We start from the raw sequence: 23641 nt of genomic DNA on the forward strand, positions 1-23641 counted from the left end.
CATTTAGTGGCAAGTAAATAGTTTAAGTCAAGACTGAAGCCTCCAGCAATTTACAAAGCATTCTTTCGATATTGCTAAACTATTTACTACACATAAAAACTGTTACACATACATGTAACTGTTAGTTCACTGCATTGTGTTCTAAAAAAGTTTTGGACTGACTAAAACACGTGTAGAATAAAATCATAACACATCCTTTAAAATGTCAGCCTAGAGTAAGGGAAAAAAAAAACAAAACAAGACTAGATAATGCAAGAGATCCCTGAAACCTTTGAGAAAACTGAAAAACACAACACACATTTCCACATCAGTTTGGGAAGGATTAGTAAATCTGAAAATAAATTTGTATCTATTTTTAAAGAAAATAACTCAGTCTAAAAATCAACATATCATAAGAAATTCAGCAACATCAGGTAAATCCTTGAAGAAGAAAGTAATTCCAAATATCACACTTTTCTACCATCCTTCCTCAGCACTCAGAAAATGCACAATTTTTCCTGTAGGCTAAGATAACTGCATAAAAGATATAATTGAGATATCTTTGCACGTGGACATGTCTTAGCCATCAAAATCTAAAAATCACATATTACAATTCTCTAATTGTTTGTACTCTATGATCTTTATACCAATACATGCTTTGGACATAACTTTTGAGAAAAAAAAAACCAAATAATGAAACTTGATAATCCAGTAAGAGAAGCTTCATCTTTACACCAACCCTTTAGTAGTTTAATGCAATCAAGTTAGTTCAGGATTAGAAACACTAAAATGATAATGTTTGAATTATGAGGTTTTTAATTAAACAAATATTATTTCACTATACAAATCTGAAAATTGTGACTTCATGAAAAACAACAATCCTGACCATAAGGTTTAAACAATTTGTTTCCAATTATGGAGAGCAGGTAACTACATCCATGTATTAATCTCATTGATTGCTTCTGAATGAAAGCAACTTTTCCCTTGTATCATCCCACTGCAGACATCAATCTCTCTACAAATGTCAGTCCAAATGTCAAACTTGCTGCAGCAGCAACAGACCTGGTACATGAGTTCATTACTCTGTAAACACAGAGGACACACACAGCCCCGGTGGGGGTGGGTAGAGAGCTCAACAATAATTCCATGATTTCAAAAATAAATTCTTTCTTACCTTGGTTGCAAGTTTTCCCAGTGTATCCTGGGTGGCATTTACACTTGTTTGGCCCAATGCATTCACCGTGTTTGCACCCTGGCTGGCATATAGCTGCAAATAGAGGAATACTCGTTATCTTTCCACTCCAGTCACAGCTGACAGTGCTTTACTTTGAAATAAGCAGCAACTACCTAACAAATAGTACTGTCTATGTTATATGCAGAAAATAAATGCAGAACTCCAAGAAATAATAGAAAGCCATTTTTTGGTACCTCTCTCAATATGACACTAACAAAATTCATAAAAAAAAAAACTTCCAAAGATTCAATAAAAAATAATAAAAGCATTGCTTTTGAATAAATATAAGAATTCATGCACAAATATATTTTTGCTGATGTAGGATTAGCCAACAGGAATATTTTCCTGCATAACTGAAAAACATTTGACAGAAAAATTTTAAACAGCATTTGTATGTCTTTTGCATTAGAAATGTTTTTCTATTATTAAACCTACATTTTAAACCCACTGGAAAAATGCAGTATTTACTATGGTCTAAGATGTTGTTTATCATTATATGACAGAATGCAGATACACAATCCTGCTGAGCTCTCTGCTAAAGCAAGATAGACACAAAATAGCAGCATAACTTGAATTCCCTATAACCAGGATCTATCTATTTACCCCATCTTAAAGGTCATTTTATAAAGTAACAGTATCATTTAGAATTTGCAAGTAACTAACAAGATCCAGCTGCAATGTTAATCTGACAACAAGGGGCTGTATCATAAAACTGGATATATCAAGTAGATAATTTAACAGAAATCTGCCAGAACTCACTCAAAAATGTAATTTGTCTCCTAGCCAAGCTGTTCAACAGGGTTGAATTAAAAAAAACTTAAAAAGAAACAAGATAATAGTTTTGCTTGTGGAAGAACTATCCAAATACATTTTTGATGTTCTGAAAGACTTCTCCGTTAGTTTCAAAGCATCCAGAACTGACAATTCCCACAAAGTTATGCAGAGAAGTAACTGTTAGCACAGGAGTTTGCTCCAGTTTTAGGACTCCCTTTATTTTCAGGCATGTTTTTTGTTTAGGCTTAGTATATAAGTGTAATCAGTGATATAACCTGAGACCATAAAACCTTGTTTTAAACCTACAGCTCTGCTCCTGATGGGTCTTCCTAGTATGATGGTGAAGTCTCTTTCCAAACAATTGTTAAGGAATCTTAAAAGGTAACAGAAATGCAAGATTTTATTTTTTTTTTCCCCCAACAAACACTGTCTGGAAACAAAGTGAGATTCCTGTTAAGAAACACCTTTCAATGGAAATGTAAGGGAAAGAAGCTTCTCAGACTACTAAAAGGGTATGTTTCAGGATGTCTTTGGGTAATGGACAGAACTGACTGAAGAGCAACTGATACATCATGAGACACTTCCAGAACATTGTACTTGGAAACACTTACTGCTTTTTTAGTCACTGTGGCCATAAACAGGAAAAAAGGATCTCCTTTGTTAAGAGTTCATTTAGATGCTGAGATTCTTATTTTCCTGGCATCACAGACCCAGGTCTAATCAGAGGTGATGGTGGCAAACTGAGAACTATGAAGGCCAACAAAGACTTCAAAGCAACCAGGGGAAAACAAAAGTGGTGATCAAAACTACAGTAGAAAAAAAGAAACTGCTATACATTTTTGAAAACTTGCTTGAATTTTCAACTGTGCTTTAGAGAGGATCCATATTGTGAAGTGGGATACTCTTATCTAAATCAGCTCTTTTTAAGAAACAAGAAGCATCATGGGATCACTTTGGTGTAAAATATAACAGTTCAGTAGCTGAACCTGCGGCAACTTTAGTTTAGCTGAGTTTTTTAAAGCCTTGGTCCCTCCTTCAATTGCACAGATTGTACATTAGCAGCAGCTCAGATAGAGAAAAAAAAAATCTCATACTTGAAGACAAAAATCTCTGTTACTCCAAGGAAAGCTTCCTAATGACTAGCAAACCACTATCCATAAAGTCAAAGTCATCATAGAACGCTGGGGTTTTTGCACATTAAATGGGTATTTGGAAACCTTTGTTTGCTGCCAAACACTGTTCTTGAAGAAAACCTGTTTATTAGAGTACATTCTATGAACTTGGACTACTTCAGCATTATGAATCTTATTTAGACACAGCTGAAATTCAGTACAGTATTACAAGTGAAGGATTTCTATATACAGGAGAAAAAAGCTTTGCAGTAGGCTTAACAGCATCTGTAGCTCAGCCAACACCACAGATAAATCTGATGGCATTTCCTGTGAGGAATCAAGCCACCCACAGGAAAAAACTTGTGTATCTTCCTATCAACTTTATCGGGGCTTTGCAGGGTGCTCAGGACTAAAGATGGTTCAGCCAAGTCTGCATGCCTGGCTGGGGTCCCCACTGACCCCTACCAGAGTGATCAGGCCCAGAGGGGTGGGTCAGCTCCAGCTCTGCCATCTCCAGCATGAAAATCCTTATTCAAAGGAGAAGCTGCCCATACAAGGCAGCAGATACGCTCACTGACTCCCAACAAGCTCTATTTGAACACTGGCAACAACCAGACTCAGGTACAAAAATAAGCTGAAGCCAGACTTCCAGCATTCCTTTTAATAGCAGACAACTATTTCAGCTGTTTGGCATGAGTCTGAGCACACACTGCATGTGCTGATGTGGCTGGGTGTTTTAATTCTCCACTCTACTTGTTTTCTTGCAAAGCTCCAGATTCAACAGAACAGAATTCTTCAGTCACTCCATCCACACATAAACAAGCGGAGTTTCTGCATTTTTCTGAAAACAAGTAGACTCACAAGTAATGGAGAAGAAAAAGTCTCCCAATTACTACTTTTCACCTCTTGAAAATTTAAAATTTCCTCCACAACCAATAAATCATCATTTCCTTCCAAGTGACCCACATTTACAATGACTGAAATAACCCATGCCCCTGGATTTCAGCCTGTTATGTAACACTTGTTCCCCTGCTAGGGAAGAAGGAAACATACAGAAGAGTTACACCAGGATGAGAAAGTCACACTCTTACCGACATAGGGCAGTGAAATCCAGAAGAGTCTGAAGAGGGCGGCCAAAAATCAGGAAAAACTTTCTACTCTTTATAATAGCAACTGTTGTAAAGTTAAAATTAAGCTAAATTTATACCTATATAGATATATACCTATATAATAAATATGTATATACCTATATAATTAATACCTATATAATAAATATATTATACCTATATAATAATAAGCTGAAATTATACTGTCATAGACAAGTGCCACTCAAAATGAGACTGCTAATTTACTGTTGAATCAGTATCAAAACAGACCTACCACATCTCCAAGGATTACTCTCTGAAAGCTGTTAAGCTGGACTCCCATTGGGTAGGAATGTGGACTGACATAGAAAAAAAATCCTAAGCACAGCAATTTTCATCTTTACTTCAAGACTTCAGTCAAGTCTTGCTTTTTCATCTGTGCCACAGAATCAACTATAATTAAACTTTCCTTTTCACTTTATTGACCAATTCATTCAAGAGATAATCAGAAAAAAAAAAAAACCAAAAAAACTCTGGTCTTATGATTATTGATTTCAGTTGGATCATTTTAAATGCTTTTTTTGGGGTCAGATGTGACAATTTGCTCTCAGTTCCCATTAACTTCAAGGAGGTATCCTAGAGCCTTTTATTTGGCAATACATCTGAGTACCTATTTTCAAGGTTGGCAAGAACTACCCTTTTCCTCCAAAATAAGGTGACAAACACCACATTTTAAGTCTCACTTAAACTTCAGGACAAATTAAACTTCCTGTAAAAATAACAGAAGGAACTGAAATGTGAATGGGTGGTTTGGGTTTATAACTGGTTGTTTGTTTTTTCTTTTTTTCAAGTGTGGGAGAGTGGAAGAAATAATTTCTGGTGAAATGCACATGCTGTTAGCATGCCTTATGCTTGTGCAAAAGCCAGAAGCCAATCTTCCAAGCCACTGCTCGCTGTTGGTGGTATCCAAGCATGACTCAATCATTCTGAATTATTATTTTTCAATTGTTGCATAAATCCAGCAAATGAAAAACACATCCAACAAATTCATTATGGGTCTATAATGCTGGGGGTTGTTTTTCATTTTATCTCTGTTTTCTCACTGCACACAGCTCCCTCAGAACTGCTTTGGCAGGACCCCTCAGACTGGGTCATTTCCTCTGCACTAAGCTGCCCACTTTTGAGGACATGGGTGACTACCACACGCTGTCCCCTCTATTCTTTCTCTTCTAGAATTTTAACATTAATGATCTATTTATTGACTACCAAACACTGTTTGGTGGAGTCCTAACCAGAAGATTGCGCTGCCTGGTTCCCACCTAACTAATTCCTCTTCATTTGTGGCCAACGATGGAAATCCCTGAGTTTTCTTAATGGACTACCTCTAGCAATTCTCTTTGGTTTTCCAACACTCCTAGCTATGTTTTTCATTAAAACAGCATTGAGTACAAGTCTTACATTCTTTTTCTCTGCTTTGCCTCCCAATTTCTGAACTTTTTTTCATCTCTCTGAAGTCTAAAATTATGCACAGAAACACCTGCATCTGAAACAAACTATGCTAACCATCTGCCTGAATGGCCTTGTTTCTGCCCTCTCTTCCAAGTAACATACAGCCCCCTATTTATTCTGACTCCAGATCTCCTTAAAATTCAATTTGCTCAGGCACAGCAAGTAATGTGTGCAGCAGCCCAGAAATGATTACATAATGTATTCAGCTCCACAAACCTTTATTGGATCCTCTTACATTGCTGATTGCAGAACACATTTCCCATCTTCAGATCGTTTCTTAAATTCCCCCCGGTGCCAGCTTTCTAACAAGACTTGCATGTGGTGAAAGAAGCTTTCCTCTATGCTGCCTCCTTCACCTGAACCTGGCTGCCTGTGGTGCTTACACACAACACCAAGTTCCACAATACTTCTCTCCCTCAGAGTCAGCTGCAGCTCACATCTCTCTCTTTCTGTTTACTTTTTGCAATTCTTTGTAAATTATGCACTCACATAAACATGCTCAGGAAAATGAAACTGCCTTACTCAGTTATTACAGTAATTCTGATCTAGGACCTCAAAGTTAATTTTTAAAATAAATCATTGTAGATCTTTCAGAGTTGCGGTTTTTTTTTTTTTGCTCAACAAAATACTTCAATTACTCACAACTTCAAGAGAGTGCATAAAGCTTCTCCCACCTCAAAGTTACTAGAAGGGGGTAAAAATACATCATACCCATAACTCACATTAGAGAATTATCTCTGAAAAAGTGACTTTGCTTCCCAAATTAGTGTATTAGTAGTCACTGGATATATCTCTGAAGAGATTAGTAAGCCTGACTAGGGCAACTGGGTATTAATTTTCAGATAATTTCATCTGCACAACACTTCTTACTCTATTTTTTTTTTTTTAAGATAATAAATGTCCTTGACCAACTTCTGTAACTAGAAACTGACAATAGCATCAGACAAAATGGTAGTATCTAATGCCTGAATATTTTTTCAGAAATTACTTGCCCTTATTTGTGACATTCATGTTGTCAAAACACATGGTTTTTATTTTTCAGATTAAGTTTTTAGCTGAAACATACATTCCTTTAAGTAAGCAGCTCCTTATTTTTCATGCACAGCTCCAACACTTGCCCGAGTAAATCAGTTACTCAGCTTGCACATATGATTCTGGTAACAGCACAATTAACATGACAAACTGCAACCAGTGTGGGCCACTCACTGCAGAGAATTCTTGGCTTGGCTATGACTGCTGCCAAATGTGTTTCTAAACCACACAGACAAATCCAGACCTTGGTTTATGAATGCCCTGCTGTTCAGAGCAGCACTACACAGCATGCATGACTTAAGCATAGGTAACACTGAAATCAATAGGATTTAATGAAGTCAGTAGAAGTTAATCTAATGCTTACACTTAAAAACTCTTTTTTTAAAAATCAGCAAAAATATGATCTAACACACACAAAATTAGAAAAACAAGAAATATTTCATGCCTTGTCAAGCTCTGTGTTTGCATTTCAAGTGGTTCACTAAAACTGCATAAAGAATGGTGCTTATCATCTCAAATGCCTGTTTGTAACCTGAATTTTTCTACATGTCAATGGAATTCCAACAGGTAGAAACAGGATAGCATGAGTGTCTCTGTGCGGTGACAGAAGACAAACTGGGTCCTACTGGTATTTTGTTTATTTAAACATAAAACATCTACTGGCTTCAGCAGAGTAGCTTCCGTATCACAGTAAGAAAGCTGATTTCACAAACAGATGAATGGTGCTTTGCTCCTCCCTGAGACCCATGCCTCTGCCACAGGGTTATGCAAAAAGAATCACAGAATCACTAGGTTGGAAGAGACCTTCAAGATCATCCAGTCCAACCCAGCTCTAACACCTCAACTGGACCATGGCACTGAGTGTCACATCCAGTCTTTTTTCAAACACATCCAGGGATGGTGACTCCACCACCTCCCCAGGCAGACCATTCCAATACTTTATCACCCTTTCTGGAAAAAAACCTTTTCCTAATATCCAACCTATATTTCCCTTGGTGCAGCTTAAGACTGTTTCCTCTCCTTCTGTCAGATGCTGCCTGGAGAAAGAGACCGACCCCCACCTGACCACAAACACCTTTCAGGAAGTTGTAGAGAGTGATAAGGTCACCCTTGAGTCTCCTTTTCTCCAGGTTAAACAACCCCAGCTCCCTCAGCCGTTCCTCACAGGGTTTGTGTTCCCAGCCCCTCACCAGCCTCATTGCCTCCTCTGGATGCACTCGAGTGTCTCAATGTCCTTCCCAAACTGAGGGGCCAGAACTGGACACAGAACTCCAGGTGTGGCCTCACCAGTGCCCAGTACAGGGGGAGAATGACCTCCCTGCTCCTGCTGGCCACACTATTCCTGACACAGGCCAGGAGCCACTGGCCTTCTTGGCCACCAGGGCACACTGCTGGCTCATGTCCAGCTGCCTGTCACCAGCACCCCCAGGTCCCTTTCTGCCTGGGCAATGTCCAGCCACACCATCCCCAGCCTGTAACATTGCAGGGAGTTATTGTGGCCAAAATGCAGGACTCAGCACTTGGACTAATTAAACATCATCTTACTGGACTCTGCCCATCCATCCATTCCAGGTCTCTCTGCAGAGCCCTTCTACCTTCCAACAGATCAACACACGCTCCCAGCTTAGTGTCATCCTCAAATTTACTAATGAAAGACTCAATACCCTCATCCATGTCATCAATAAAAATATTGAGCAGAGCTGGCCCCAGCACAGACCCCTGGGGGACACCACTGGTGTCTGGCCCACAGCTGGGTGCAGCACCGTTCACCACCACTCTCTGGGCCATCCAGCCAGTTCCTAACCCAGCACAGAGTGCTCCTGTCCAAGCCGTGGGCTGCAGCTTTTCCAGGAGTGTGCTGTGGGAGACAGTGTCAAAGCCTTGCTGAAGTCCAAATAGACACATCCACAGCCTTTCCCTCATCCACCTGGCAGGTCACCTGGTCATAAAAGGAGATCAGGTTGGTCAAACACGACCTGTCCCTCCTAAACCCACGCTGGCTGGGCCTGATACCCTGGCCATGCTGTAAGTGCCGTGTGATGACACTCAGTACAAACTGCTCCGTTACCTTACGGGTACTGAGCTCAGGCTGCCTGGCCTATAATTACCAGGATCCTCCTTGCCACCCTTTTTGTGAATGGGTGTCACACTGGCCAGCTTCCAGTCATCTGGAACTTCACCAGTGAGCCAGGAACAAACAACTCACATCAATTCCTAAGCAGCAGCGGACTACATCGCTGGGTAGCAAAGTAAACTGTGTTGATTTCATTTTACTCTAACATGCCAGGTTCTACACTGCTGGAGACCAAGGGCTGTAAAGTTTCCCTGTTCTGGGAAGGACAACTTGTAGTGGAAGTGCAAAGCAGGCAGTGGGGGGCAATAAGTGCCTCAGCCACCCCAAAATAGCCTCCCACTGCACATGATTCAATGCCATGGAAGCAAATTAGGCCTCCTAGATCTGACAGCTTGCAAATACATTGCTGGGAGTACAGACAATTTTCAGAAAGGGAAAAATATTGCACAGGGCTTGAGGGTAAAATAAAGAAAAGGACTGAAAAGGGAAAAGCATCTTATTTTAGAAAATAAGAGTATCATTGGATAGTCATCTGGGATAAAATAGCCCTGGTAATTTCTTTCCCCCCTCATTTTCCCCAAATCAAATGCTTAAAAAAATGAAAAACAACAAAAAATTATCTTCTTGTCACATATTATAATTTCCACGTAAACTTATGACTTCAAGGCCATAACTCCAAGTCATAACCTTGTCAAAATTATTTCAAGAAATATGTTTAGCTAACCTTTGGGCTGGCACCTTAGGCTGGCTATTCTCTGCCTTAAGACGTAGAACGCTGCAAAACAAATATCCAAAAGAGAAATTCCAGCTTTTTTTTTTTTTTTTTTTTTTTCTCTGTAAGGAGGATGGACTTGGCTGTGGGTTTTATCAACTTGTTACATTCCTGGAGAATTACATACATTCAACATTCAGAGCTTCTCTGAAATAAAAAAAAATTCTGGTACACATTTAAAAATAGAAATACATCAGTATTTCATGATTAGATTTAACAAACACATTCTGATACATAAGAGAAATTAAATATAATGATGTGATGCTATTCTTATTCAATCAACTAAGGAACTCCACTTTGTCAAATTTCATACAGTAAGTAGTTATAAAAATTCTTATGTTTCACAGTTCAGGTTCAACATGTCCATCAACAGAACACAAATGCTTTTCTTAAAGACACAGTATCCTTTCTTTTAAGTATGGGTATATATTTTTAATTTAATGCTGTGTCTCCACAGCTCAAACACAAAGGCTTAGCATCTGGATGCTAATTTGAGAGCAATTAAAATCACACCCACTTACATGTATCTGAACATCTGCAACCAAAAAACATGTTGGCATACAAATTTACTGGTCATTTTTATAATGTTTGAAAATGCAGTGTCATCTAAATTAAAAGTAGCACTGAGAAACATTTTCAGTTCTTGCTACCACATGAAACAAGATATGCTACAGAACTGAAATAAGATGAAAACACAGATATACGTATCAGGCTATTTGAAATCAATTTATTTGCCAATAAATTTAATGCTAGCAGCATGGCTTGTTAGACTACACAGCCTTGTGATAGCAGGCTGGGACAACAACAACAGCAGCTCTTTGTATTTTAAGCAGTGTGTGACCAACACTTAAGGGTTTTCTATGATTGCAACTTATACTAGTTTAAATTTGTTTTAACTAGGAAGTCCCTTTGGTTACAGTGGAAGGAAGCTCCTCAGGTTGCTGCAGGGCTTTCAGAGAAGATGCAATTACAAATATACTACAGTTGTGATAGGTCAAATCATGTTACTGATGACATTTCCTTAGAAAAAAAAGTGGGCTGCAAAACTACTAATATGCATATGAAGTGCATGAAGAATGCAGTAGGGAAATGGAAAAGGATACTGTATCTTTAACACAGTAAATTCATGCTTTATAGGCAAAACGGTTCTAAACCGGGGAAAAAAACTGAATAAAAATAGCAAAACCTCATTTTTATTCTTGAATAGCAGTGTAAAGCAGTATTGCAATTCTGTATAAAATGCCTTTTCTTTGAAAAGTATCAGGGATGCACAAAAATATCAATCATTTTATAAGAAGCAGACATGCTTCATACCAGTATTTATTAGACACTGCCAACACAATGCATTAATTCAGACTGTGATCTTGCAACCACAAATTCAGTAGCAAAACTCTTACTGACTTCAAGGATGTTTCTGCTAGTAGATCAGCCTCCTGGAAACCAGTACTTTCACAGCTCGTTATTGACACAATCATGGTTTTATTTTTGTGCATCGCGGGCTATACAGAATTGCCATTTCCACTGAAAGCAAAGTTATGTGCAGGAAACAGAAGTCTTAAGCAGCCCATGGCCTCTTCTCCCATTGATGTGTAGGATGATTTATATGGGTAAACTCCCAGCAGCTTCATTGTTAGCTATACAAAATCTTCTATGCATCAATGAGAGCACAGCCACTGCTTCCTCCCCCTCCCACCCCTGTAAAGAGATTGCACAGAACAGGTACACAGCCTTTGAGCTCATTAGGAAAGGGGCAGCAGCACAGACACTGCAAGAGCCTTTCCAAGGGTTGTGAGAAGGCAGCAGCATGCACAGTTCCCAGCAAAGCACTCAGTTATGCCTGCATCTGCTATAGATCAACTTGTACAAGCTCCTCCCTCTTGCAAGTCCTCTTTATAACTTCCTGAAATCATATGCTTTCTACTAGGTTTGCCTAAATCTAAATGCCAGCCTGACATCCTTCAATTAACACTTTTTTGATGATGCAAAGTTAAGGGGAGGTGTAAACTGATGGCTTGACTTTATACATTCTTGACTGTTCTGTCCCTAGGTCTTTAAGCCAGTTGTGGTGGAAAACAACTTTGTTGACCTATTCTGGGTTTGCTTCTTAGGTAAAACACTCAAACCTCAGCACAGGGAGATAACCAGGTGGAGTTATAACTGATGGGCTCTCTGAAAGAGCACACTGATCTTCATCACCCCTTCTTGAGAGAGGTTGTGTGACTTTTCTTACTGTTTAAGGAGAATTACACATAGAAATGGGTGAAGTCATCAGATATCACTGCTTATCAAACCCATGGTTCAGTTAAATTTTAGTCCTGTTAAGCATCTTCTGTTGGTCAAACTTTCTATCAATCAGACGTGATCTGCTGACTCCGACAGTCACACAGGCTCTGTCAGCAGAGGATCTGACAGTAGAGCTCTATTTGTTTATAGAAGCTGCAGATCTAGTCTCCTCTTCTGTATCTATGTTAACACAGCAAAAGGAACCATTTTTGCCATCACCTCTAGCAAAGGAGTTGTCCAAACTGTAATCCAGAATGAGAATTCAAGCCACTTCATATTGCTTTCCTTTTTAAAATCCTGCTTAACCTTTTAAATCTATGTTAAAGGATTATCTCTTTCTACAGTTTTTTGCTGTTAAACTGCAGCTAAAATTTTGAAACAATCTTTACATCTGTAGTGTACTTTGAACATATATAAATGGCGTACAAATCAATTACAAACAGACACAGCCAGGTTCAAAGCAGGAGTATTTTGTTTATGAAAGACATACACAGGTGGAAACCATTTTTATACCTTTTGAAAGAACTACAGAGATATTTGTAAGCCAGCTAAAAAAGAGGCAGACAGACCATTAGTTTTAAGAATAGTTTTGAGGGAACCTGGATAAATGAGTGGCAAAAATACCCACAAATAATTATTTTTTGTGTTTCTGCAAGGATACATGTCCTGACTTGGTCTTCCCTTTGTCCTTTAAAACCCCTTGAATGGGCTCTGGGTCAGGACAACATATTCAGTACCACAGATGCAGTTGCCTTACAAAGCAAAAGAATTTAGGAATTAAAAATGTGCTATTGACACCTGCTTTCACCAAAAATACTCTGTCACAGAAAGTCACCTCCCCTGCTCTGAGAAAAGAAATCCAGAAGAAACTCCTTCTACCCTCACTTTTGCTCTGGGTTACAGCTCAGCTGCGTGCACAACAGTAAGACACAAAGCAAGGCAACAACAACCCTATTTTCACACATATTTCATAAGGTGCTCTATCAACACACCATCTTTCACACAGGTTTTGTGTGATTACTCCCTCTTACAGCAATTACTCCCACTCCTACCAATTAAAGTGCGAGTAAATCCCGCAGGCTGGGCAACAACATGGGATTTTTGGACTAATTTCAAGTGGGATATTTAATATCTAACTTTAGAGCACTGATGCTGTGAGTCCCTCAGTGTAAAGGATCAACTCTATCAATGATGAGGGCACTTTCTGGGAACAAATAGCTGATGTTCAAACATAACTTCTGTTGTTTCCAAATTAGCCTTTCTACAGACTAGGTTTAATTAATTAATCTGGTTTACATACCAAATCAAAATCTAAGAAAAGCTACTTAGTTATGTTAATGATGGAAGATATGCACAGTTCTAAATCTAAGCCACTAAACAAGTGCAGGTGGATTTTCAATTTACGAGGACTAAGAAATGCCAGTGAATTTGAGTTAACATTTGTTCAGGCCCTTTGAAAACATGCCTATACTTTTATCAATCTCAAAATCCATCTAGTGCCTAAACATGGATCCCACTTGGGTGTTCAAAACATGCAAGAAAGAAAAAGACAAAAAAAAATCCAACCTGTTTCAAGGGTCTCGATTGTTTCAGTTTGAAGGACACCTTCTAAGCACATTTACTGGAATTTGAAAGGGCATTTGGGAAGGGAATTTCATGTCACCACAGAGCAAATATTTCTACTGGCTGAGATGTTACAGCTGACACTGCAGGCTCTGGAAGCAAGTTTACAGACAGATCAGACCTACGTGCACGAGTCTTGATTGGTGTAAAGAGGACAGAGGGGATTTGCAAAGAAAGAAGTGCAAATTAAAGGAAGGCCCTATTTCAACTTCTTCCTACATGTTTATAAGAGCAGAAGACAGCTGAGTGACGTTGCTAAGCAGCACTGAGCACGATTATGCTCCATGTGCACTCCTTTGCCAGTCAGAGGGACATAAAAGGAATAACTTCATACTTCACAAAACCAAGTTTAGCTAACACAGTTCAGTTTCCATTTGCAACCCTTTGGATGGATTATGGATGGAAGATCAGGAGCACCGAGTCACCAAGGCTTAAGGCCCTCATGGCACTCATCAGCTGCACCACACTCCTGCTCTGTTAGAGCTGACATCCAGGCTTAAGCAATTAAACCATTACCTTAAATCACACAGCTGGTTGAAACAAACATTTTTTTCTGAAGAGCTGTGGGCAGAGGGCATGCCCACACGTGCTTGGTGGGGCAGCTCAGCTGGACAGCAGAAAACATATCCAGGTATATTTGTGACCACTTGCCCTTGGCTCATCACAGTTCAGAGGTCTCTGAAGACTGGGACCACCCTGTCATGTATCTGTGTGCCTGCTCCACTCTGGCTCCAGCATGGCTCTCACCTTACATTTGTTGTCAGAAGGATAAATTCAGAGATAATTAGTGCCTGCATGGTCAATTTTGCATGAGTAAGCAGGTGAGGGAGTCCAAAGGTGCTGTAGCAGTTGCAGGCATACCAGGATGGCTCAAGCTGCTTAGAAAAACAGCAATTCCAAGTCACTAATAAAAAGCTCAGCATTATTACCTAAGTAGTTGAAGCTTCTTTTTTGGAGACATTTATAAATTGTGTCTCACCACTAATTTTTAAGCCTGACTCTATAATTGTTTTCCTTGTGCAAACAGAACTTATACTAAAACAACAAAGAAAATGTACAGCTAGTAGAGAAAGTCTGACATCTATTAATGCCACTCATTTTGGGGACATAGCTAAGAGCTTTACCTTTGACCAGGGAGAAAGCAGAAGAAATAATCATGCACTTGGCTTTTTGGAAAATTTTCAGTGATATTCCTTTGTACAGTGAATTACCCAGGTTTTCTTCTGAGGCCAGGAATGTTGCCTTCTGTGCCAGGTTAATCCTTCATACTGGGTGCCACATTCCCAAGGTGGAGAGTTGACTACAGATTTTCTATTTGGCTGCAAGCACTAGAGAGATTCACTTTCATTTAGTGTAATCTCCTGCTTTGTGATACATCTGGAATTTTCACCACCCGCAACTGGGGCAGATTTTTATGTTTTATTTTGCCAATAGTTTGTCTCCCATTTAAAACGATTGTTTTAGTAAAATTTTCACCTAAATACCTGAGACTCTTCTGACCCAGCAATTCAAAAATTATCAGCATGTAAAGAAAAAAGAGGGGGAAAATGCTTTTTGACACCTAAATGATAATTGTATTCCTTTGAAAGTCTGGTCCAAATTACTGGAGAAGATCCCAGAAAGTACCCATCTACATGTCTTCTAAACGTGCATGGAAACAAATTTGTGAATAATGGACTAAAATGCAATGGAAGGAGGTGAGAATTCATCTACCTTTAGCTTTAAGGGAAGAAAAAAAATAAAAAAGCATTTATAGAATCTGGAAAAGCTAGCACTAAAAATTACTGTACTGACAAAATTCAAAGAACAAAAAGTAAATTATACTTTCTGTGTATTATTAATTTTGTCTCATTTCCAATTTCTAATTATGAATCTTTTGATAGTATCACTTTATGCTATTCCTGTCTCCCAAGGTCATAAAAATGCAAACACAAATCAGATTTGGTAATAATGAGAAATTGACTTCCACCTAAACATGAGATGTGATTTATGGTCACAACATAGGAGACAACTTGTCTAAGAAAGAGTCACAGTGACACAGTAGTCTGGACTCTTTTGGTTTTGTTTTGTTTGTTTTTTTTAAACAGTGCAAAATACTGGTATTTGCCAGTTAAGCCTTCATAGCCTCTAACATTTAAACACACAATGATTTTCAAATAAAACTGCATCATGAAAGGTGGCCATAGATCCCATTGCCTCTGGAGTAGCCTCAATCAACCTACTATGCATTCTTCTTCTTTAATATTCATACCAAGGAGCAGACTACTTGTTACCAATGAGAGCCCTAAAACCCAGAATTATTCATGGTACGGCCTAAGAGGTATCAGCCTGAGAACTCTGCATCAAAGAAACAGTATCAGGGATGTTGTATTCCAGAAGTACTTTCCATCATTTTTTACTAGTCATCTTACGTATCTATTAAACCCTGAGGGCTTCCAAGATATTTTGAAAGAGAGAAACCAGTCTTGCTGTTTACAGATTTGAACAAAACCTTTGCTGAGAGTTGCGTTTTCAAGGCTTTTCCTATGTTTTGCCAAATATTTGCCCTGCAGACTATGAAACTTACAGCATTTAACACCTGTTTTTCTTTGAAAATGGCTTGGCAGAAAATCATCTTGTCCACATACCTTTGTGTCTAAATTTAAAGAAGCCACTAAATAAATAAATAAAGCTAAGGACCAGTGTTTGTAGGCTTGCTCCTGCAAAAACTTCAGGATGCCCCTCATGTATGAGTGTTTAACAGATCAGAAAGCATCCACAGTATCAAAGGTTGTAATTTTACCAAACTGAGGTCTCTACATCACTTCCAACAATTTTAACTTCTACACTAACTGCATCCACAGAATTCCTATTGAAGGTGTAATTAATGATGAAGACTTATCTACTGGTTTATCCTGCAGTCATATCGAAGAGTCTAGACATATGTGAGAATCTCAAAGATGTTTCTCTTCACGTGTGACCCAGGGAAAGGATGCTGTCAGGCAGATTTATTTCTTTAGTTTGGGGTTACTGAAAGAATACTTGAGCTTAATACTTAATTGGAACATTTCCATCAATTTTCTAAGTGAAGCATCAGTAATTTTGGTTTCCTTTTGGATGCAAATATTATCCCCCTACAGTGCCTGTAACACTGTAGTTACACCAGGTTATCAGATCAGAGCACAAAATGAAGCAGATATCAAAAAAAATTTTCCAAATTCTCATTGCCCTAGCTCCATGTTACCTTACTTTTTAGCACTGTTAAAAACAGACAGAATTTTAACATGACAGCATCCTTCTAAGTCAGTCAGGCACACACGTGCAAAAGCCTAGCCCTGCATTGTAAGGATGTGTGTGAACATGTGAAGACGTGACTAGGTGTGTCCAAGCCTTATCTACAAATGACTAGAAGCCCCAGCAGCAGTGATACTCACGTTGGCACTGTCCCCAGGACACACGGGCCCAGCCCCAGCAGCAGTCGATTCTGCTCCCAAACCGACACAGTCCTGCAGACGACACTATTTGTCTGGGCCACCTGTACAAGACAGTTCAACAAAGCCTGGTGAAACAGTTTGAAAGTAACTAAAATCATACTAGAGTAAAAAAAACCAAAAAACTTACCAACCAAGCAAAAAAAACCCAAAAGACAAAGAACAGCAAAAACCTCTTCTGCACAGAGATGTATTTTGGGGTTTTGTTACCTTTTTTGAAGGGAGTAACTGCTCTCAGCTGAGCCTAGGATATTTCTATCATTAATATTTGGTTTAGTTCAAAAAATGTAAATGACAATAGGTGAGGAGGGAAAAGGTAATTGGGATAACTGAGCAAAGCCTGAAAAAGCTGAGATGCTTTGCAGTATGCTCACTGCTGCCACTCCCAGGCTGGCACTGAACCAGAAGTTCAGAAGTCTGAAACAGAATTTATAGTATGGAATAAACGCCATCATAAAGTTTAGGCTTTGTTTTAGTTCACAATATATGGCAAAATTTTCTCACTGATACGGCCAAACTTTCTCACTGAAACATAAAATAAAAAAAAAAAAAAAAAGAATGAAAACAAAAGCTTCTTGGACTGCTAAACAGAAATTAAACATACAAGGAGAGCTGTAGTCTTCCCTTGTTCCAAGGAAAAGATACCACGGCCTCACACAGTTATAAACTACTGACACGAATCAGAAATGTCTTTTGACGACAGGCTGGAATCCCGTGAGCGCTGCATTTGAACAAACCCTGTAAAAAAAGGAGAAGCCCCGGGGAGGGCGGGGGTCGGGCTGGCCGCTTGCCCCGCACAGCTCAGTGCCAGCGCCGCCGGTCGCGACACCTGACACGACACGACGCGACACGGCCCGCGGGCATACGCGCCCCGAGCTTCGTGTCAAAACTTGAGTCGCGATCTCCGCCGCCGTCTGTTTCGAGTGCCTCCGGGCGTCAGTAAGCTAATTTTATCTCTACAGCACGCGATGCGCTTTGTTTTTAATTCCTGCGGGACGCAGCCCCGCCAGAGCAATGAACTTCTCTTGTAGCTAAGCCCGTGTTTCGGCTGCCGAGCGAGGCGCGGCGCTCGGCGGGAGGCTCTGGGGCCGGCGGGCTCCGTGCCGGGGAGCGCCGGGAGCGGCACCGGCGGCCCCGCGCCTCCACCTGCGGCGCCGCCCGCACCGGGGATCGGGGGCTCCGGCCGCCCCGCCTCGCCGGGGACCGGTGCCAGGCAGGAGCCCGGGGGCCACCACGGCGCCCCGAGTCAAAAAGGGGAGAGCCCGGGCTCCCTCCGCTCTCCCCACGAGGGAACCCCGACTTCGTCCTGCCCGGCCGGTCCCGGCCGCCGCCCCCGCTCTCCCCGCGCCTACCTTCTGTCAAATTCCCCGGCCGCCCCCAGCGACAGGCAGGACGCCAGGAGCAGCCGCAGGGAGAGCTCCATGGCCGGCGGGGGCTCCGCCGGCCGCCGAGGCGGCCCCGGGCGGGCGGACGGGCGGTGGCGGCGGGGGCGCTCCCGCTGCCGGGCGGGCGGGGGTCCGGCTGACGCCCGGGCCGGCCGCACTGCCACAGCTCCGGGGCGGCGGCGGGCTCGGCGCCCTCCCTTTCCCTCTCCAGCTCCCTGCCCGCCCGCCTGGCTGCCAGGCGCAGGAGGCGCGGCGCGGGGAGCGGCAGCGCCGCCCGCCCCCGGCAGAGGCGCCCGAGGCCCGCCCGGGGCCGCCTCCCCCGCCACGGGCACCTGGCGGGCGTGGGACACCTGGGGCGGGAGAGAGCGGCAGCGAGCCCCAGCTGCTGCGGACAGCGAGGCACAAACCGCAGTCTGGGGGCACCGAGGAGGGTGGGCTTCCTCGTCATGAGCTTTTGTATCTTGAGCTTCCTGAAGGACGATGGTTACGCCCTCCTCTCTGCAAAGCTCCCGTCTAAAGCCAAGAGAGTTATGGTTTGGCTTTCTTCTACCAACAAAACCTCCCTAACAACAAAGCTTTTTAAAGACTTACAAGGTGTATATGATTTTTCCCTGTCTCTAACACTCCTATTAATAGCTCTCAGGCGCTGGCATGTGTGACATCAGGTGTCCCAGCCCTTGTCCGGAAGCAAAAGTGATAAGTTTAAACACTAACCACACATCGTGTAATGTGCTTGCACCACTACCAAGAGCAATGACTGTATCTGTACTACTAACATGTATCTGTTCTACTAACATGTTAAAATATAGCCCTTATTTTTGTTTGGTTTCTATGAACTACGGCTTTGGGACTTGCCAAAGGACACTTCTAATAGCAGCCTGTCACCAGTTTAGGGTCAGAGCTGATCTGAGATCTCTCTGATTTCAGATAGATGGGGTCAACCACTTGGACTGAGTTACAGCGTTCGTTTGATTTGTGCCCACATCAAGGCTAAAGCTCATCAGCTGTTCCTACAAGGGTCTGGCTGTAGCTTAGAAGCAGCAAACAAGGATTTTCTCTGGTTTGTGCTGTAACACAAAGCCAAGCCCTTCAGGAAATAGCTGGATATCAACCACAACTTAAAGCTTCAGATTTCAGTTGGTAGTTCTGAGCAGAGCATTTTCCACCCTCAAAACCCTTCACTGATAATTCAAGTAATACTGCACAAAGGTGGACATTTTTTGCACATGATACAAATAGTGCCAGTAAGCCTTCAAAAATTACACCTTTCCTCAGAATGGTTTTACCACTTTCTGCTCACATTTGAGCAGAAGACCCCCTCCAATGCTCCTTCCCCTCTTTTTTTCATCTTTTCATGACCACACAATCCCCATGATAAGCTTTCTGTCCACAGCATCAGCCCACAACATCAGTCCAGAACTTTTCAGACACAGAGAAAAACAACTGTAGGAGCTACAAGGGGATGATTCAGCAAGGTGCTTCTACCTGTGCTCAGATAACATGCAAGTCCCCTTAGAGGACTCAAATAAAAAAAAACTGCACTGAGGACCAAACCTAGTTCCCTCCACTCACATGAGAAGCTGATAGCCAAGCAGAGAATGCAATGACACGGTGCTGCTTGGGAAAGACAGAAGAGCATCTGTCTTGTATTAGATCCTTACTGAAATACAGAGCCGATTGCCAGCTCTTGACTGATGGATAAGTGGTTTTTTTCACTTGGATGTGTGATGTGGTATAACAGACCACGCATAGTGAAATCACTGTCAAGATTTAATGGACAAAAGGGGGGAAAACTATTTGTGATAACCACAAGGATGTTTTTTTTTTCCTGCTAACAGCATCTGCATGCATCTTTCCAGCTTGCAGTAAAAAAGCATTCCCAAATTACACCACAACTGAGTCCAGGACAAGTGCCAAAACCAACATTTGAACATCACTCTGAATTAAGGTCTAGGGCAACCTGACACTTTCCCTCTCATGTCCAAAGGGACATGTCATAAAATCAATTCCTTTAATGCAATGCTACATAATGGTACTTAATGTTCACAGCAACTTTAAAGCACCCACTATTCCTTTAAAGCATGTTCACTCACAAATGGCAGTAAAATAATTTAATCTCTCCAGGCTGCTCTGAGTATTTAAGACTTCCTCAGCAGCCTGTTTGGCTCTCTTGTATGTTAATGCTAGTGAGCTGGTCAGACATGGTGCCTGCTCAAATTAAGATTGTCTGCTCTTGGTTAACTTCTGCTGCCTTTACAATTTGTTTTGGAGCATCAGCCCAAAGAAACAGTTAACCAGTTGCTGAAAGATCACATATTACACTTCCATACCTATCAGTGGGACTGAACATCCACTCACTTACAAATTCATTTGTTTTAGCAATGGTTAATCATCACTAGTGGAGTTTTCTTAACAAGGCAGTTTCTCATATCCATGACAGTAGAAGGATTACTGAGTGAGCTGTCAAAGAGCCAGACCTCTTGAAGAATTAAAGGTGTACTAAGTTGTGTGGGTATTCATCAAGATACTGTATATAAAAGATGGAGATGGAGAAGCTGTTGGCAGTATTACAATAAAAAGCCCTTTCGTGCCTTATGTTTAGCAAAGCAGTATGAAAGTCTGGCAAAATGCAGATGCCATAGGGTGGACTGACCTGATGTCCAGCAAAGCTAAACTAACAATAGAAGTCCAGCAGCTGCACATCAAGCACTCAGATGATTGACTAGAACAAGTGTCCAAAAAAGTTTCTTCAGAGATACTGGTAAGACACTTGGTTAAGCATAACTCCATAGTCAGGTTTTTAGCTGCAAATTAGCAACAATGAAGCAGAAACATGGAGGAATGTTGCTGTCCTTGTGTATAAAAAAGGCAAAACTCATAGGAAAGGTCATAGTGATCCTTCCTGGTTTTTTTTTACTCTTCTCCATTCCTCCATAATTATCTTTATGTTTCTCATGCCAAAAAGACACACTATCAGTCTTTATCTTCATCTCAGACTTCTAGTCTCACGGGTATATTGAGCTCAGATTGAGACCCTTCTATGCAAATTAAGACCCTAAAGTTGCTAATATACACTGTGATGAGAGCAGAGGAAGAGTTGAAAATACTTGCAGCTGAAAATACTTGCAGCTGACCATGCCATTAGCAAGCCCATTAGTTTCTGAATTATCTATAACTTCCCAGGGAATGGAGTCCCAGGTATATATGCTATTCCTGTATTCTGCACCGTAAGTGATGAAGGCACATCTGACTGCACACAAAACTGAATTCTGGTGATAAGGCAGCAGAGAGTGAAGAAATGCTTTGAGAGAGAGGCTTGCTAATTCTGCTGCAGGGAGGGTAAAACTGGTGAGGGCAACTGCTGCTTCTGGGATGGTGAGTGTGACAGAGTGACATCTGGCACACTACAGGTTAACTACACATGCAGGAATGTGTTCAGTGCACTGCTCAAGACAGTAGTGATGTTTCAAGAATCCACAACAGTACAGTGCAGAGTATATTTGCAGTGTGTACTCCATTAAAGAATCAAGAATCACTGTCATGTGTCATACATGTAACTGGTAATACACAGAACATCAACTAAAAATACATATAAACAACAGTTTGTTCTAAGTTGTTCTAAGGAAGACAAGCTTATTTACAGTTTTGTTTAGTGAAATGAACCTTCCTTCTGTGCATGGGACCTGCTTCTCTCTAACAGCACTACCTACTTTCACTTCACCTGGGGTAGGCTGTGCCCAGCAGTCTCAGTGTTCCAAACTTCTGCTGCAGGATGAACCCCAGGTTTTGGTATGCTCTTTGTTGCTATAACCATTCCTGAGGGGGAAAACTAACAGAACAGAAACAGTTTCTGGAATATTCTCTGGCATCATCTGGACAGGCAATATTAAAAAAAAAAAAAAAAAAAAGAGTTATAAAGATACAAGTGGCAGATATTTTAGGCTGACAGATATTGGTAAATATGGTAGATGATAGAATATAGTAGATATGACAGAAATCACACGGAAAGAACTTTAAAATTTATCTTCATTGCTTTACATACCTATGAATTGGGCATAAACACACCAACAGAAGTTATTGCTTTCAGAGTATTCCACTGCCAAGTAACTTTTCTTTGAGGAAGGTATTAAATAAATCCTTTCAAGTCCACTTTCCTAATATTGACTTCCTCCTTGTCTTAAAGCACATTATGAATGTTAATAAATCAAGTCCTCTATTCAGCAGAATCTGTCAGTAACACTCCCATTTACATAAGCAGAAATTAAGGGACAGAAAATTACTTTTCCACAAATTAAGTAATCTGTCATCAAACAAGAAACAGATCTCCTGTTTTCTAATTTCATACTTAAACCACAAATCCATCCTCCCTCTTTTCTAGGTATTTCACCCTCTTTGAGGCTGAGAAAGTTGACCACAAGTCCCACACTATCCCAAGTCACTAAATCACACCACAACTTGTGTAAAAACCACTTGATTTGCAGTTAATGGCAAGCAGGGTCATGGTCTGCATTTGTGCTGCTAATGTAACATGTACACCTCTTACAAAATGGAACAGAAGGAAAGAATCCAAGTCCAAATATTCTATGACACTTTCAATGTCTCTACTTTTCCTCTGGGGCTATGCAATTCTGTGGTGTATTTAAAAGTAAAATTTACTGAGTAAATATCTCTGTCACATGGCAGGTAAGAATTTCTATGAGTCCCATGGTAATAAGAAAACTATAAGGTATCAAGAAGTTCAATCTGTTAAATCACTCTTGTACTCCAGCTCTCCCTCAGTAAACTTTCTTGAAAGGGTGAGAAAGTCATCCAACCTGTCAGACACCGTAGTATCCAATTTCCTTCTATACAGATAAATCCTATATAATTTAAAAATATTTCTAACTCTCCACATTACCAACTTTGATACCAAGCATATTTTTCAAAGGGGATCAGAATGATAATCCCCCAGATTTAATACTAACCTGTTCATTAGCGGGACAGTCAACTTTGCTTCCCTATCTTCCATGTAATTTTTGTAAGGTTCTACTCTTCCAGTAACACACTGAGTCCAATAAAACTCCTACAGCTTTACAGCATGTACTCTTCAGATCATGCTACAGCTCTTCATGACCAGTTTTACACAGTGCAGCCAATGCCTGATGCTGCCTCCTTTCCTCAGGAAGGCAGATGCTTGGACACAGGGACACCATACTATATACATCATCATTAGTACTTTGTCACTTAAATCATGAGCATCTCCATGGCCTGCATGCACATGCATTTAGCAGTCAGAGGGAAGAGACCAAAACTGAGGCACAAGCAAGACA

At 40.8% G+C, this 23641-nt stretch overlaps 1 protein-coding gene across 4 annotated transcripts in view; it reads right to left on the minus strand.

Moving 5' to 3' along the window:
* The window catches only part of NPNT (nephronectin), a 48512-nt gene extending 30126 nt beyond the window's left edge, over positions 1-18386 (minus strand). For 2 of the 4 annotated variants that reach the window (XM_014259423.2, XM_014259413.2), the window contains exons 1-4: positions 18300-18386; positions 16891-16991; positions 9524-9574; positions 1154-1246 (exon numbers count right to left, since the gene is read on the minus strand). In XM_014259423.2, coding sequence (XP_014114898.1) covers positions 1154-1246; positions 9524-9574; positions 16891-16991; positions 18300-18370 — 316 coding nt within the window. In that variant the 5' untranslated portion in view covers positions 18371-18386. The remainder of the gene's footprint in view (positions 1-1153; positions 1247-9523; positions 9575-16890; positions 16992-18299) is intronic. The other 2 variants (XM_088056806.1, XM_014259418.2) reach the window with 1 other exon arrangement.
* Positions 18387-23641: the final 5255 nt, after the last annotated feature.

This window comes from Pseudopodoces humilis, chromosome 6 (assembly GCF_049639895.1).
Source record: "Pseudopodoces humilis isolate 2021_Gansu_Grassland_sample_001 chromosome 6, ASM4963989v1, whole genome shotgun sequence".
Classification (NCBI taxonomy): Eukaryota; Metazoa; Chordata; class Aves; order Passeriformes; family Paridae; genus Pseudopodoces; species Pseudopodoces humilis.